Genomic DNA, 16,007 nt, shown 5'->3' with positions numbered 1-16,007 from the left:
CATGGGGCTCAAGCCGGGCTCCAGGCTTCCACTGCTCACCCACCAGTCTGTCCAGGGGGAGAACATGGTCCCTGCTTACGTTGCAGTGATGCACCTACCTTGACTAACGTCTGGGGGCTCGGCAAGTGGTGACTTGTGAGGTGAACGGAGCCAGCCTCGGTGTAGCCCGGTGATGGCAGCTGTGCCCACAGCAGTGCCCAAGCACCTAAACCTGCCACCTCATCCCCAAGGAGCAGAAGGGGGTGCGGGCGTGTAGATCACAGGGCCCTGCGAGGACAAATACAGATCATGGCCACTACATGTCTCACCCTTTACTAAAGTCATAGAGGTATGTCCGGGAGGAAAAGAAAATTGATCCAGAACCCGCCAGGCACCACACGCAGGTGGGACTCGGGCCCCCTGTGCCTCTCACTCACAGGGCTTTTCTGGACTTTCTATTTATCAATTCTCTGGCATCTTCTCCTCGAACTTACCAACAACCAGAAAGTAGGATTTGATCTTAGGTAAGTTCAAGAATCACAGAGCACTGCCTCCACAGCGGGCCCGGCAGCACGTGTCAGGTCCTTCGACCGTCACCTGTGGGACCGACATGAGAGCCCTCCAGACTCAAGGCCCGAGGCCGTAGGCCGTGGGGGCACAGCTTCCCTCAATCTCCCCAGAAAAGGGGGGCCACCTCTGGGCAAAGGCATCTCACCTCTTCTCCCCGAGGGACAGCACAATAGATATACGGGGAAACAGAGAAGAAGTTGCGGGGTTAGGCTGCCCAGGAGAGCTCGTCTGCACTTCCAAGGCAAATGTGGGGCGGTTGACTTAATCACATGGACAAAGTGAGGATGAATCTTTCCCTGCTTTGTCTCATACTCCTTGATACGCCTTTCCCTGCATAAGGAGTTCATCCGGAATTCCCTGGAGGTGTTTCTGATGTCCTAACTTGGCATGCTGGCTGTCGGGGAGGAAGAGAGGGCCTGAACCCAGCAGGTGCTTGGCCTGGGAGGCAGGAGAAACCGGCTCCAGACCCAGCTCAACCAGCGCCTCGTTCTGCCTCCCGCGATTCAGCATCTCATCTATAAGCAAAGGGATGAGACTGTCCCAGGACAGGCTGCCTAACAAAATTGAAATGAGAGCCATGTAAAGAAAGTTTCCCAGTTGCCACATTTAAAAAGTAAACATAGAAACAATCAAACAAACAAAAGAACAGATACTAGAAGCTGATTTTAAGAACAGATCTTACTTAATCTGCTGTATGTAAAATACTGTCATTTTGACATGTAATCAATATATGAAAGTAACAAGATAGTTTACATAATTTTTACTAGACAAGTCTCAGGGTCTGATGTGCATTTGACCTACAGCACATCTCAGCTCAGACCAGCCTCTTCCCCAGCGCTCATAGCAACAGTGGCTGTGGCTACTCTATTGGACAGCAACTCCAGGGGTCCCACCAGGGGTCCTGCTGAAAAGCGGGAGGAAGTCTCCACACTGACGCTAAAAGGATCTCTCTGAAACAAAGGCAGATTCACTTTTAAATGTCTGTAAACCGGTGGGCTGCACCTCCCTCAGCCCTTGGCTAAAAGACAGACCTCTTCCTTGCTGATCCCTTCCTGGATGTAGGGAAGGAACCCGGCACACAGCCAGGGTGGCCGGGCCTCCAGGTAGACTTACCTGCTGTCTCTGTCCAGTCCCATGAAGTCCTCCTTCTCAAACAAGGTGCAGAGGAGGGGGATCCATTCCCCAGACTTGTCGGGGTCCCATCCAGCCACTTGGACTTGAGCAAGATGAAGAGTGACTCAGTGAAGTCCTCGATCCTCTTCTCCACCACCCTGCAGTCCTCGTAGTTTGAAGGCCACATAGGTGCGCGGCTACTCGGCTACCTCCCCATGCAGCACAAAGACAAAGTGCTGAGAGTCATTAAGCGTGGTGCCATACAGCTCCTCTGCACATGGAACTTCTCGAAGGCCTTGGCCGAGAGGCAGTTGGTAATGGTGACAAGGCCCACGACCTTGCGGTGGGTCTTGAAGTCACTCCACGCATTCTCGAACGCATAGTGGTGCCTGTAGTGGATACAGAGTGCCCACTGGGAGCCGCACGGGCTGATCTGGCTCACCAAGGAGATTCGCTTATAGATGCAAAAGAAATTGTCCTCTGAAATGATCCCCACGGGTTGGACGACCACAGGGAGAGTCTCGTATTCCTCAGCACACTGCACGTAGTCAGGGATGCTCATGTTGCAGGCCCTGCCGAGAGGGGAGAGGAGATCTAGGTAAATATTGTGCTGTGGGCTGCGGGCGCCTCTGGGTTGCGGTGACCTGGTGTGTACCAGCCAGAAGGCAAGGGAAGCACAAGCAAAGCCGGGGGTACAGTTTGTCCTCAGAGTCTGTACATGGCTACCGTAGCTCGGATCACATTACCCAGCTTTTGGTCTAGGATTCCTGCCCTTGCATAGAAGGGTCATTTCTTGTTTTCTGTTTCCAAGCAACTAGCAAGACCCTGATGCAAAGTCAGTGCTCAACACTGCTGAATAAAGAAATGAACAAAGGAACTGCTTTCCCCAACCCCCTTCAGCAGATTATAAAGAAAAGAACCGCAGTAGGATCAAAAGATCTGGATTTCAACAACAATTTATTTGAACTCCTAAACTGCAGAATAATGGTTAAGAAAACTTGCCTTGGAGAAGAGGGTACAGTTCAGTGGTAGAGCACATACATAGCATGTACGAGGTCCTGGGTTAAATCGCCAGTACCTCATTTTAAAAAATGAAACAAATGAATAACTTAATTACCCTTCTCAAAAAATATTTTTTAATTCAAAATTTAAAAAACACCTTGTAATTGACACAACATTGTAAACTTGACTATACTTCAATTAAAAAAAAAATCCTTGCCTTACAAGAATATATCTGGATTACGGAAGTTTGCAAATGTAAAATGCCTAGGGTACCACCTGCATAAAGAGGGGGGACTGTACAAATTTACTATCCCTCCTTTATGAGCTATATTTCCTTATGGGGGGTGTTATAAACTCTCAGAGCTAATTTTCTCAGATTAAAAAAAACAAAACAATACTTGATTCTCAGTACTGCTGAAGAATCAGATAAGCCTGTGAAAGCATCTGACCCACAGAGGTTACTCAATAAATGTTTGTTCAATGAATGAATAAACAAGCAAAGTGAATGCTGCTCCCTGCCACAGACCATCATAATGGTACTTCCTGGAAATCCCAAGCCCACGTTACACCCGACTACACACTAAACATGTGGGTGACCTGGGCAGGCCTGTGTGCTTCTCTAAGCCCCAGTTTAATCATAGATAGAAATGAGGGCAATAAAACAAACCTCAAAGTGTTAGTGAGTCAATAATGAATTGTACCCCAACTTTGCAAGATGGAACCATTAAGGAAAATTGGGTAAAGGGTCCATAGGCCCTCTCCATATTATCTCCTACAAGTACAGGGGAACCTACATTACATCTCAAAATAAAATGTCTAATATTTTAAAGAGGCTATTGAGGTTAAATGAGCTCATTGTCTCAAATAAGGAACACACAGTACAAGTACGACAATGCCTAGTCCATGAGATACACTCAGTTAACATTCCAACTGAACCCACTAATCCCTCCAACTTCAGAGCACGAGGATGGGTCCTCGTGGCCAAAGGCCACTGCACCTGAAGCTAACAAAGCTAATGGTCCCCACTTCCAAGAGCCCCAGTCACCACCCTTGTTCTAATTTTCTATTTGTAATATTTTTTTTATTTAATAGAAACCCCCAATTGCACAGCCTTCAGGTCACCAAAACCTGACCACAGAGATCATGATGGCAGCCCTCCTTGGTGAAACAATAAAATGAAAAGCCATTTCCACAAGACCTCTGTGTAAATCTACTAGTGAACTTCATCCTGGACTGAGGAAGAGGACTGGGGAGGAGGGGGCAATCTGGGGCACAGAGAACTATGGGCCACCTGTCCCACCATGGACTTTAGACTCAACCCTCGCCCTCCAGGTAATTCAAAATACACACCGACAGAGTGCTATGGACAAGATATTTTTTAAAGAAATCCCTGACTCCCTAGCAGGTCTTGTTTCTACCGAGACACAGATGGCTTATGTGTATAATGTTTCACAAAAGCCTTAAAATATTATCACCCCAACTTGACATATTAAGAAACTGAGGTAGAGAAGTTTATCATATTGTACAAGATTAGAGAGAGGCCACGTCAGACACCGTAGTTAAACCCAAGCCCCTGTTCCAGTGCTCACACTAGAAAGTGTGACATGCTGCCCCTTTCCTGCCCTCTCCCTGCAATAAATTTCTGAAGAGTCTTTTCTGTGCCACCTGGAATCACAATAACTTCAATTTTCCAAAAAGAGCTATGTCACTCCCTGGAGGACATATCAAAATCTAAAGGGTTGGGATGGGAGCAGAGATTTGCATTTTCTGTTTCTCAAAGGAAACATGGCTTTAAAAGAAACTGAAAAGCACTTATCTAGTCTAAGCCCTCATTGTGCAGAGAAAGAAACGGAAGTTCAGAAGAGATGAGGAAAGGGCCTTATTAACAAATATTGCTTCAGTGCAGCATCAAGCCAGACCTGGGCACTGCTGGGGGAGGATCTGGGAGGCCCAGGAGAATGAGTGTTAGAAAAAGGAAAGAGAAGAAGCATACAAGGCCCTGTCTCTACACCACCATAACATGAAGTTCCACCAAATTACCCAGTATGGGTGCAGCCAATATTATGGTGGGCTAAACAGGTTATAGAAACCTGGAAGTGTCAACCATAGTGCAAATTCCAACATTTACTCTGCTTTTTTCCCAGTTCAAGCATCAACTCAGTGGGCACTCTGTTCCAGGAACTACACGAGGCCTGGAGTTCTCCCAAGTACAAATCTCTAATATCACGTGTGCAAACCACATAAAGGCCCACCAGAAGAAAAGTGCCCAGAGATAAGATGGAATTACTGAAGCTGAAAGCAGTCAACCAGCGTATGTTAATAGGAAAAACGATGCTGCTAGAAATGGACTCAGGGACATAGAAAGCAATCTGTGGTTAGCATGCAGGAAAGGGTGGATTAACAGATACACATTAATAAATATAAAATAAATGACAGGGACCTACTATATAGCACAGGGAACTATATTCAATTTCTTGTTATAACAATTATATTATATTACAAGTTATAAACATATGCATATGTTTATAACAGAATCTCTGCTGTACACCTGAAACTAACATTGTAAATTGACTATACTTCAATAAAAATAATTTTAAAAAATAAGTATAAATAAAATGTACGCCATTAAGATAAAATAAAAGAACACTCTTATCCCCTTAGCTGTAGGTGGTGGAGAATTCTGGTTACAAACACCAAGTCCACTGGATCACTCCAGCACTGACTGTCACTCTTTCTGACCATCAGAGTCACTTGGCTTCACTGAGGTTACTTTTCTCTTCTGTGAAAGGCTACAGTGGCAACTAATGGTGTATAGAATCTCATCATTCACAAGCCCAAAAATTAGAGAGGACTTAACATGGGCCAGGCTCTGGAGAGATGAAAAGATAGGGTCCCAGATATATTCATGGGTAGAAGAAGTTTATGCCATAAAGACATTTATTCTTCCTGTTTTGATACACAGATTCAATGCAATTCTGATTAGAATTCCTACCAGATATTTCATGGAATGTAACAAGTTAATTTATGGTCAGGAATAGGCATGAAACTTCTTCAGAACCACCACTGGGGAGGGGTGGATAGGTCATACATTTCCACTGTTCTTTCTGAGGTGATGAAAACGTTCTGGAATAATAATGGTTGCACCACTGTGAATATGCTAAAAGCTGCTGAATTGTACCATTTAAATGGGTGGACTTCATGGTGTGTGAACAATATCACAATAAAGCTCTTATATGAAAAAATATTCCTTGACAATTATTTTTCCCTCTGTACAACTAGTCTACCCCACAATTTAAGAAAAACAAAAAACCAAAACAAACTAAACTGTGCCAGGAGCTTTTTAGGACTTCAATGTCCCTGGGTCTCCAACACCTCTGGTGGTGCTGTTCCTGTTAACACACACTAGGTGGGCTGGGCTACTTAGGGACTGTAACTATCTTTTTAAAATCGACGGTTACACATTTCACCCTGGGAGAGGGAAGGAAGGAGCATGTCACAGCCTCATGCCTTCAGCTCATTTTTAACTGAACCAAGCCCTGCTTTCAACACTGTAACACCTGGCACTATAAAAACACGTGACATCAACAAGCACCGCCATCATAACACCTGAAATTGTTCAAGGTACTTACCTGGGGCAGAAACACTGAGGGGGGGAGACGGAAACTCCCTCAGCACTGGCGCTCACTTTTCCAGACTCCACCAGGAGAAACTGGGCTTTACAGCCAGAGGCTCTAAGCACGGGGAGCAGCTCGCATGCCAATGAGCTGGTCCTCAGGAAGTAGGAAAGGGAGAGGAGGGCAGCCCCGTGGTCACAGGGCAGGGAAAGCGGGGGGGGGGGGACGCGGGCTGCAGACCCGCTCGGAGGCCAGGACCAGCCCCAGCCGCCCTCCCCCTTCCGGGTCCGCAGAACCGGCCCGCCCGGGACACAGCCCGCCCAGGGGCGGGGAAGGGCCGGCGGCCAAGGAGAGGAAGCCCGGGAGGAGAGGACTCGCGGGCGGGAGAGGGGAAGGGGTCGCCAGCCGCGGACTGAGGGGAGCCCGGCTGAGGAGAGAGGCGGCAGGTGCACACCTGGCCATGGACAGCTGTGGCCGGGGCGCCGGTGTAGGTGGTGCGGGCAGAGGGGTCTGGCCCGAGCAATTCAGCTGAACACACGCTGACTCGCGCCCTCGCGGGCTTTGACACGCGGACCGCCCTCCCGCAACCGCCTCACCCCTTTCCCGGGAGCCCCCCACCTTGCATTTCCACAGCCAGAGGCCCCGGCCTCGGGCAGGAGCCAAAGGCCTACCGAGCGACAGAGCTGAGAAGACTTTGTGGACGATTCCCAGCTCGGAGCTGGAGCTTCCAAACCGCGGTCAAGCTGGCACCGACTGCGCATGCACAGGAGGGCCAGAGATCCACTCTTTGTTCTGTGATAGAGGCTGGGGCATCGAGGGAGGGAGAAGATGGGGGAGGAGGAGAGGAGGGGAAAAGTGGAGGGAGACAGATGGACAGGAGGAGCAGAGAGTAGGTAGGGATCTGGAGAGGGGAGGGGAGTAGCGGAGATGTAGAGAAAAAGCTTTATTTCTGGGGCACCCCGAAGGAGGCGGCAGTCCTGCCTCTGTACCATTCTGTAACCCTTCAAGGCCCGCAGCTCAAGTTTTACTTCCCTGGTCCAGCCCTCCAGGCAATGCCTCTGCAGAACCCCTACGGGGATCACACCCGTTGCCCCCACGCGGAGCTGGGTTTTCTGTTGCTCTGGGAACCAAGCACCCGCAGGTGTTGTCTCTCAGAACTACCTTGGGAAGTGTACATATTCCCCTTTTACAGGCTGGGAAACAGGCAAGCACGATCTCTGCCTTAGCTCCACTAACCCAGGTGTTGGCCTTGCGGGGAGCGGGAGGTACAAGATCAGAGCCCCAGACAGAGCAGAATGCCTGAGTGTTGGTGCATAGTCCCATCCCTCCTGGGTAAAACACACCTAACCCAAGTGGAACCATCAATGGCTCACAGTAGGTTCCTGGGTGTGGGAGAGCTTTCCTCAGTTCCAGTGCCCAGCTTGCTAGGTAGATAGGAGTGTTACCGAGTCCAAATTCATTCTCCTTAGTGAAGGACAGGCCAATAAGTTGGGAGACCCGCTGCTGGGGCATGGAAAAGCAAGTTTCTGTAGAGCTAGATGGCAAAATAATGTCCTGGAAAACCATCTCCCCAAGTCAGAATTCAGGCTCGTTTCCTATGGGCTTGGTTGTTGCAAACTTCTTTGTGTAGGAATTCCTTGTTGTTAGAATCCTTTGTTCTTGCAGCTATCTTCCTGGGTCAAATCTCTGTAAACCTCCAACAAAACAAAAGTTATTTTCTGTTCTGTAACTTGTTATCATTTTATGAATGGAAAAGTGTTAAATATCCTTAAAGGTCAGAGCCTTCAGAATAGGCTCTTCTGTATATTTCAGGCTCTAGGCAACATTGTTTTACAAGCAAGATGAAGCCTAGGAGACAGAGCAAAGGGTTAAAATCAAAGGAACAGATCTAATATGAAGTCAGATTTGTTCTTTTCTATTACGGAGGCAGAAGCCACTTGAGGATTTAAATCCCTTTAAGTTAAAAATAACTAAAACTTTAAAGGAATTTACATACATAGGTGGGAATGTGCATAGCATATCTGGAAAAGCACACAAAGGATAGTAAACAGTGGCATCTACAGGGAGGGCTGGAAGAACAGACGATCAGGGAAAACTTCTTTCACTTGTGTATTTTTGTGCTGTTTGAATTGTTTTTAACCATATGCATGTATTTCTTTTTCAGTTTAAAAAAAGTGTAATGGAGCAAAGGAGTAACAAGCTCAGCAAATACAGCAGCCATGGAATCACTGAGCCATCACTTTTGATTTCAGCCAGGAAGCATTTATTGACTCTCTCCTATGTGCCCAGTGCTGTTTTAAAACTTCTTTTATTATTATTAATTTTATTAATTTTATTAATTTTATTATTATTATTATTATTATTATTATTATTATTATTATTATTATTATTATTATTATTATTTTATAAAATAGTAACATGCAATCCCTCACCCCTGCCCATGGCTGGTGGAAAACCAACTGAGTTTTTATTGAGTTGTTTTCCAAGGAGTAGAGATGAGTTATAAACTGAACACATCTTCAGGGCAAAACAGGTGGAGTGGTCTTACAGCACGCCAGACAGCTATGAAGGGTTTTCATTAGAGGCACCCAGACGCTGAGAGAGAAATCCTCCAGGACCCTACAAAAAGCTGCCCAAACTTCCTTCTCCATGGCACTACTGAAATAGGAAAGAACAAATCTGACTCCATATTAGATCTGTTCCTTTGACTTTAAGAAAGCCAAGTTAATACGCTCCGGTCTTTTCATGGGTTATGATGTCACAGAGGAGATGGACAGGTTAACAAGGGACGACTCTGCAGTGATCATGGAGCCGGGGAGCGGGATGGGCGGCAAGATGTATGACGCAGCCGCAGCTGTGCCCGTGCTTCTAGGCAGGAACCAAAAGTCACCTCGACAAGGTGTCAAACACGTGTGTCCACGTCCTCATCACCTGACATGTATTAACGAGAAATGGAAACCCATAAAATGCCAATAACCTTGGTGGATACACCTTCCAAATTGCAAAGTCAGAGTTTGACAACTGGCCATCTCGGTTCCCTGGGATTCATTCTTGGAGAACCTTAAAAACCACTCCTCTGTCTTCAAGAAGTGCTTTCTAATTGTCCGATCTTTGGCTCAGGGTTACAGCACATTCGAGTGAAATTCAATGTCTGCACAGATTTGAGTGTCTTTCTCCAGGTTCACTTGTCCATTCTAAAGAGGCCTGAGCTAAGTCCATCCTCCGTAAGATCTATTCCCTCCAGTGACTACTCATTGAGCCTGCAATTAAAAGCCAACTGAACAAGACTGTCTGTCCTCAGCTAAAAAGTTCACCCACCTTTCACTGCTTTCTTAATCTCCTCTCCTGGCTAATTGCAACAGACTAACACTTCCCTCTACCAAGCTCCCCGACTATGTCAGTGTGTCTCCCCAAAGAGAAAGTAAGGTCCATAAAATAGGAGACAACTCCATAGTTGTTGCCGACGAAATGAATCACAGAGCTGCTGTGGTGCAAAATGTCTCCCGAGATTCGGGTTCCTTTATTTTTTATACCATCTACACAAAGGAGTAACTCTTGCCAAGCACAGAGAGTAAATATTTTTTAGGTTGACACATGTGCACTACATCTAAGGCTTCCTTATCTTAATTACACTCAGACTCTCCTGTTCCCAGGCCTGTTCCTTTTGAGGAACTAATAAACATTCTTGTCTGCAAGCAATGTTTCCCCTGGGAACGGGCAGAGTCCCTTGGCAGGAATTTCTGTTTGCAGACAAGTCCTGCCACTTCTGTGAAATGTCCCGCGTGCAGGCACATCCACAGCTTCTATGCTAAGTTTCCTTCACATAGTTACCTCTGAATTCCTAGCATATAGTAATGTCAATAAACAGAAATATGATTGTGGCTTCTTTCCTTTAAAACATTTCCGGTTATTTGAATGAGACCTTGGAAGAGAGGTGTTTGCCGTCCAGTATCTTGATCCACAATACTCTGGAGGCCTTTTTCAGAATGGCTGTTCACTAATCCATTCAAAACACAGCTTCTCATTCCAGGAATAGCTGTGCTTTTCTGCCAGGAGTTTGTGGTCACTTTCATGCCAGAACAGCTTTAAACTATATCCTTACTTTGGATTTGTTATTTTTCCCCTCTTCCAAAAATATTGACATTCCTTATTTTCTTGCCTTGAGGATATATTTTCCTAGTTCAACCTTTAGTAAACCAGGCTTCTCGGGATGGGCTTGGCCTTACATATGATCAGCCATCCAACTCCAAGTGTGAGAGGACTCGGGCTCACCTCCTGCCCTCCTGTCAGGGCAACTAAAATTCAGTTCAGGAGCCAACAGGCACCCCAGGGCTTCTAAGGCTCGCTTATCTTCCAGAATCCCTGCTTTCTGGTTTGTCTTGTCTTCTGAGGATTTCCCCTCACTTTCTTGACAATTAGCTGTGCAGCTTGAAAGATGAGGAAGGAAGGTTTTATTTCTTAATCCGCATTTTAAGAAACTTGTGTAATGAAGGTTTTCACAAGTTTCTACAACCCTCCATTGCCGAGACAGAAAACACACTAGATATTTTCTAAGTTTAGCTATCATGTGTATTTTCTCTTTTGTTTTCTTAACTGCAAACAGACATCATTTATTTAAAAAAAATAACGCCCCAAATAGCATAGAATATTGAAGGGACATACAAAATTAAAGGACAAAGACAGAAAAATGATAAATACTCTACAAGGTTAATATAATACTTACTGTATGGATCAGATCAGCAATTCTCAGTAACAGCTAATTGAAATATGACCATGAGGTAAAACATCTCTCTTGTCAGGAGATGGCTAACAGAAAATAGAATTAAATCAACAAACTAAAATTCTAAGTCTGGCGAGGTACAGAAGGCTACCAGCAAAATGTGTCATCTTCTGGAAAGGAGGGAGGCTCACCAGCTCTTTACTGTGGAGCCTTAGCCCAGCGGAGGTCGGTGAAGTGAGCTCTGTAAGTAACCAATTAGCAAAGTGGGTGATGAATAAAGAGACATGAGCTTTGATGACAGAGATGATACTACAATTCACTTGTCCTGTAAAGTATGTCTTCACGTTCAGTGATCAATAACTCGGCGTCCTCAGGGATTGAGATTAAAAGAAAATTCACAGCCTGGGCCCAGACCTCCTCTTTGAGCTCGTGACACTGCACTTAGATGTCTCAAGGGCAACTCCAACTCCACCTGCAAAGAGCTGACTTCATGGTGCTCCTCCCATAGCCGTCCTGCCCAGGGCCCCTGGTCGGGGGGCAAGGTTTCTCTGCCTCTCCCAGCTCAGGCCCATCACTCACAGATGTGACTGGACCCCTCCTTCAGGGCCCAGATTTCCTCAGTCACCGAGTCCCACCACCCACACCTGTCCTACCAGATACTCACTGGCACTCACTCAGCACTGACACTGTGCTGGGTACCATGCTGCACACTGTGCACACGTTATCTCACTGGATCGCCACAGCAGTCCTGAGAGGTCGGTATATCACTGCTTTTATTGATTAAATTGTTTCACTTCCTTGAGTGCATCATCCAAAGTGACACGGCTACTGAGCCACAAAACTGGGACTGAAAACCACTTGAAAATTCTACACTCCTACACCTGGCAGCCACCCTAATCTGACTCATCACATCACCTCCTGCTGAGCCTTCTAAATGTTTCTAAGCATTCTACAAGACAAAAGTGATCTACGAGAGCACCCCACTCCCCTACTTAAAATCTGTCAATGACGGTCCACTGCCCTTAGGAGAAAGCCCCACCGGACTGAGCACTGCCCAACGGCCTGGCATCCGCGTTCCCTGCGCGGCCGCGCCGCCTCACCGCCTCACCCACCACGCAGCGCTACACGTGCCGTGTCCAGGACAGGGATGCTGACTCCGTACAACCCGAGGCTCATCTCAATCGAACAATGATCACCCTCTTCAGTGGTCACCCTCTTCATTGCTGACACTCAGAAAAATGTTTTCTCAGGATGAATCAATATCTTTTTCCTTACAACTTCCCGTCATTGATGATGAGCTCCCCCCAAAAGAGAGGAGACATAATTCTCAGTCTCCTTATCTGTAAAGTGTGAATAACAAGGAAATATGTGAAGTTTTAAGAGAAATAATATTCATGTGAGGCTGAGGGACTATTCCCAACATACAGTAAGCACTCAATATGTGCTCACTTAATATTAATAAGAATATATTGCATTCCAGCAATCTTAAATCAATGTTTTATGGCTTTGTCCAACAGACTGACAAACTGTTGGATGAACCCCTTTGAGCAGATCAGCACAAGCGTACTGGGAGAGGTAAGTGCTGACTCCAGTTACAGCTGCAGCCAACCAGCACTACGGGCGGGGGCAGTTTGCTCAAACTCTTAAATGTTGCTTGAGCATTATTTGTCGTTATTGAATAAAGACAGGTGTTCTTTAGTCAAAGCTCCTGAAACATAAATCTTCAAAGACTGATGCAAATTAGGTTTAAAGAACAACACTCTCACTCGAAATTATTTGAAAATTATAGTCTTAGCTCCTCTGCACATCAAAAGGCCATGTTCTTAATGTGTCTATCTAAATACATCGAAAGGGTTGTTTAAAAGAAATTAAGATGAAGCCATCCTGAATAAGCTCTCAGTATCAACTGCACAAAGCCTCAACGATGGGTCTCATTTCTCACTTCCAGATACGTCTTCAGGTAGCTTAACGTGAGTCTTGGTTTCTTACAATATGGGGGTCAGAAGAGTTGTGGATAGATTTATGTAGCAAGTATAAAACTAGAGTATATGCTGTGTGGGAATCCTAGAAATAAACAAATTGATATATAGTCCCACCCTTAAGAAGCTCAGCCTTTCCATTTACAGCAGCATTAAAAATAAAATGAGAGAAATATTTAACAAAAATTTACAAGATTTGTACATTGAACATTTTCAAGTATCACCGAAATAAAATTTACAAGATCTACATATACGGAAGACATCTCATGTTCATGGAATGGTAGACAATATAGTTAAAAATGTTAAGACTCCCCAAATTGATCTACAAATTCTGTTGGATCCCTATCAAAATTCCAGCTGACTTCTTTGCAAAAATTGAAAAACTGATCCCAAAATTCACATGGAATTGCAAGGGGCCCAGGACAGCATAAACAATCTTGGAAAAGTAGAGCAAAGATGGAGGACTCACTTTAAAGGGTACTAAAAACTATAGTACTCAAGTCAGTATGGTACTGGCATAAGTTTGGATTAATAAATCTATGAGTCACTATAAAAACCCAGGGGGAAAAAACTTACATTTACATTCAGTTTTCCACAAGGGTGTCAACAACACTTCATTGAAAGCATAGTCTACTCAACAAATGTTGCAGGGACTCCTGGGTATCTGCAGGGAAAAGAATGAATCTGGAATCTGGACCCCCAAATTTTATATTACAAATAAAGTTAATTCAAAATGGATCACAGACAGAAATGTAAAAACTAAATGTACAAACTTTTTAAAAGAAGACACAGTATAAATCTTTGTGGTCCTATGATAGGCTTTGGTTTCCTAGATACAATACCAGGAGCACCAGTGATAGAAGAAAAAAGGAGATAAACTGGACTTCATCTAAATTAAACCTTTTTCTTACAAAGGACATCATCAAGAAAGTGAAATGACAGTGGTAGGGGGTATCTCAAGTGATAGAGTGCATGCTTAGCAAGAAAAATAAAATAAATCAATACATCTAATTACCTCCCCTATAAAGAATTTTTTTTTAATGTTTAAAAATCTAAAGTGAAAAGACAATCTGCACAATAGGAGAAAAATTTTGCAAAGCATGTATCTAATAAGAGAGCTGTATCCAGGATATATAACAAATGCTTACAACTGAACAATACAAGAAAATAGACCTAATTTTTAAATTTGCCAAGGACTTAAATAGATATACAAATGGCCAATAAGCGTATGAGAAGATGCTCATCATCATTAGCCAAATCAAAATGAAAATGAGATCACTTTTTACACCCACTAGGATGGTTATAATCAAAACATGGACAATAACAAGTGTCTTTGAGGAGGCAGAGATACCTCATTTACGGCCAGTGGAAAGGGACAATGGTGCAGCATCTTTGGAGAAGTCAGGTGTTTCCTCAAAAGGTCAGAGTTATATTTCTCAGCAATTTCACTCCTACATGTAGAGTCATCGCTTAGTATCCTCGGGGGGTTGGTTTCAGGAAACCCCCATCCTGGATTCCATAATCCAAGGATGTTCGAGTCCCTTAACAATCAGCCATCTGGATCCATGAAGTGGAAACTACAGATATGGCGGGCCAACTGTACAGCCAACAGAATGAAAACATATTCTCACAAAATCTTGCACATCAGTATTCATGGCAGTATCATTCAGAGTAGCCAAAGTTTACAAACAATATCCATCCATCAATGAACGGATAAACAAAATTACCAAGAATAGGCCCACAAATTTTTGGTCATTGAATCTTTGACAAAGGAGGTGAGAACATACAATGGAGTAAAGACAGCCTCTTCAGCAAATGGTGTAGGGAAAACTGGACAGCTGCATGTAAATCAATGAAGTTAGACTACTCCCTCACTGCATACACAAAAATAAATTCAAAATGGCTTAAAGACTTCAACATGTCGACAAGATAGTATAAAACCCTTAGATGAAAACATAGGCAAAACATCTGACATGCATCTCAGCAATGTTCTCCTAGAGCAGTCTACTCAAGCAATAGAAATACAAGCAAAAATATACAAGTGGGAAATAATTAAACTTACAAGCTTTTGCACAGCAAAGGAAACAGTAAGCAAAACAAAAAGACAACCTATGAAATGGGAGAATATATTTGCAATAAATGAGACTGACAAGGGCATAATTCCCAGAATATGTAAACAGATTTACACTTAATAAGAAAGAAAAACAAACAATTCAATCCAAAAATGGGCAGAAGACCTAAAGAAACATTTCACCAATGAAGACATACAATTGGCCAATAGGCACATGAAAAGTGCTCAATATCATTATCAGAGAAATGCAAATCAAAACTGCAATCAAGTATCACCTCTCACCAGTCCGAATAGCCATCATTCAGAAGTTCACAAACAATAAATGCTGGAGAGGCTGTGGAGAATAGGGAATCCTCCTACACTGTGGTGGGAATGCAGTTTGGTGGAGCCATTGTGGAAAACAGTATAGAGGTTCCTCAAAAGACAAAAAATTGACCTCCCATATGACCCAGCAATCCCACTCCTAGGCACATATCCAGAAGGAACCCTAATTCAAAAAGACACCTACACCCCAATGTTCACAGCAGCACTATTTACAATAGCAAGACATGGAAACAACCTAAATGTCCACTGACAGATGACTGGATAAAGAGGTTTTTAGTATAATTGTAAAATAGAGTACTATTCAGCCATAAAAATATAATAAATTAATGCCATTTGCAGCAACATGAATGGACCTATAGAATGTCATTCTAAGTGAAGTAAGCCAGAAAGAGAAAGAAAAATATCATATGAGATCACTCACATGTGGAATCTAAAAAAAACCAAAAACCAAAAAACAAAAAGAAAGAAACAAAAAGATAAAGTTATCTACAGAACAGAAACAGTCACAGAGATATAGAAACCAAACTATGGTTACCAGAGTGGAGAGGGTGTGGGAAGGAATAATTTGGGATTTCAAGATTTGCAGATACTGACTATGTATGGAATAAACTGCAAGTTTATACTGTATAGCACAG

General features: G+C 44.1%; 1 protein-coding gene across 3 annotated transcripts in view; it reads right to left on the bottom strand.

Moving 5' to 3' along the window:
- LOC141573941 (trafficking protein particle complex subunit 9-like) overlaps positions 1–16,007 on the bottom strand; it is a 184,253-nt gene that overhangs the window by 57,644 nt on the left and 110,602 nt on the right. For 2 of the 3 annotated variants that reach the window (XR_012500440.1, XM_074346849.1), the window contains 2 exons: positions 1,663–2,234; positions 99–267 (listed from right to left, as the gene is read on the bottom strand). The exons of the other annotated variant lie outside the window; for it this stretch is intronic. Coding sequence is in view for 1 of the 2 variants with exons in the window: in XM_074346849.1 (XP_074202950.1) it covers positions 1,868–2,234 (367 nt within the window). In the remaining variant the exon portion in view is untranslated. The remainder of the gene's footprint in view (positions 1–98; positions 268–1,662; positions 2,235–16,007) is intronic. 3 annotated transcript variants of the gene reach the window in all.

Source organism: Camelus bactrianus, chromosome 18 (assembly GCF_048773025.1).
Source record: "Camelus bactrianus isolate YW-2024 breed Bactrian camel chromosome 18, ASM4877302v1, whole genome shotgun sequence".
Lineage (NCBI taxonomy): Eukaryota > Metazoa > Chordata > Mammalia > Artiodactyla > Camelidae > Camelus > Camelus bactrianus.
This window is presented reverse-complemented; position numbering and strand designations above follow the sequence as displayed.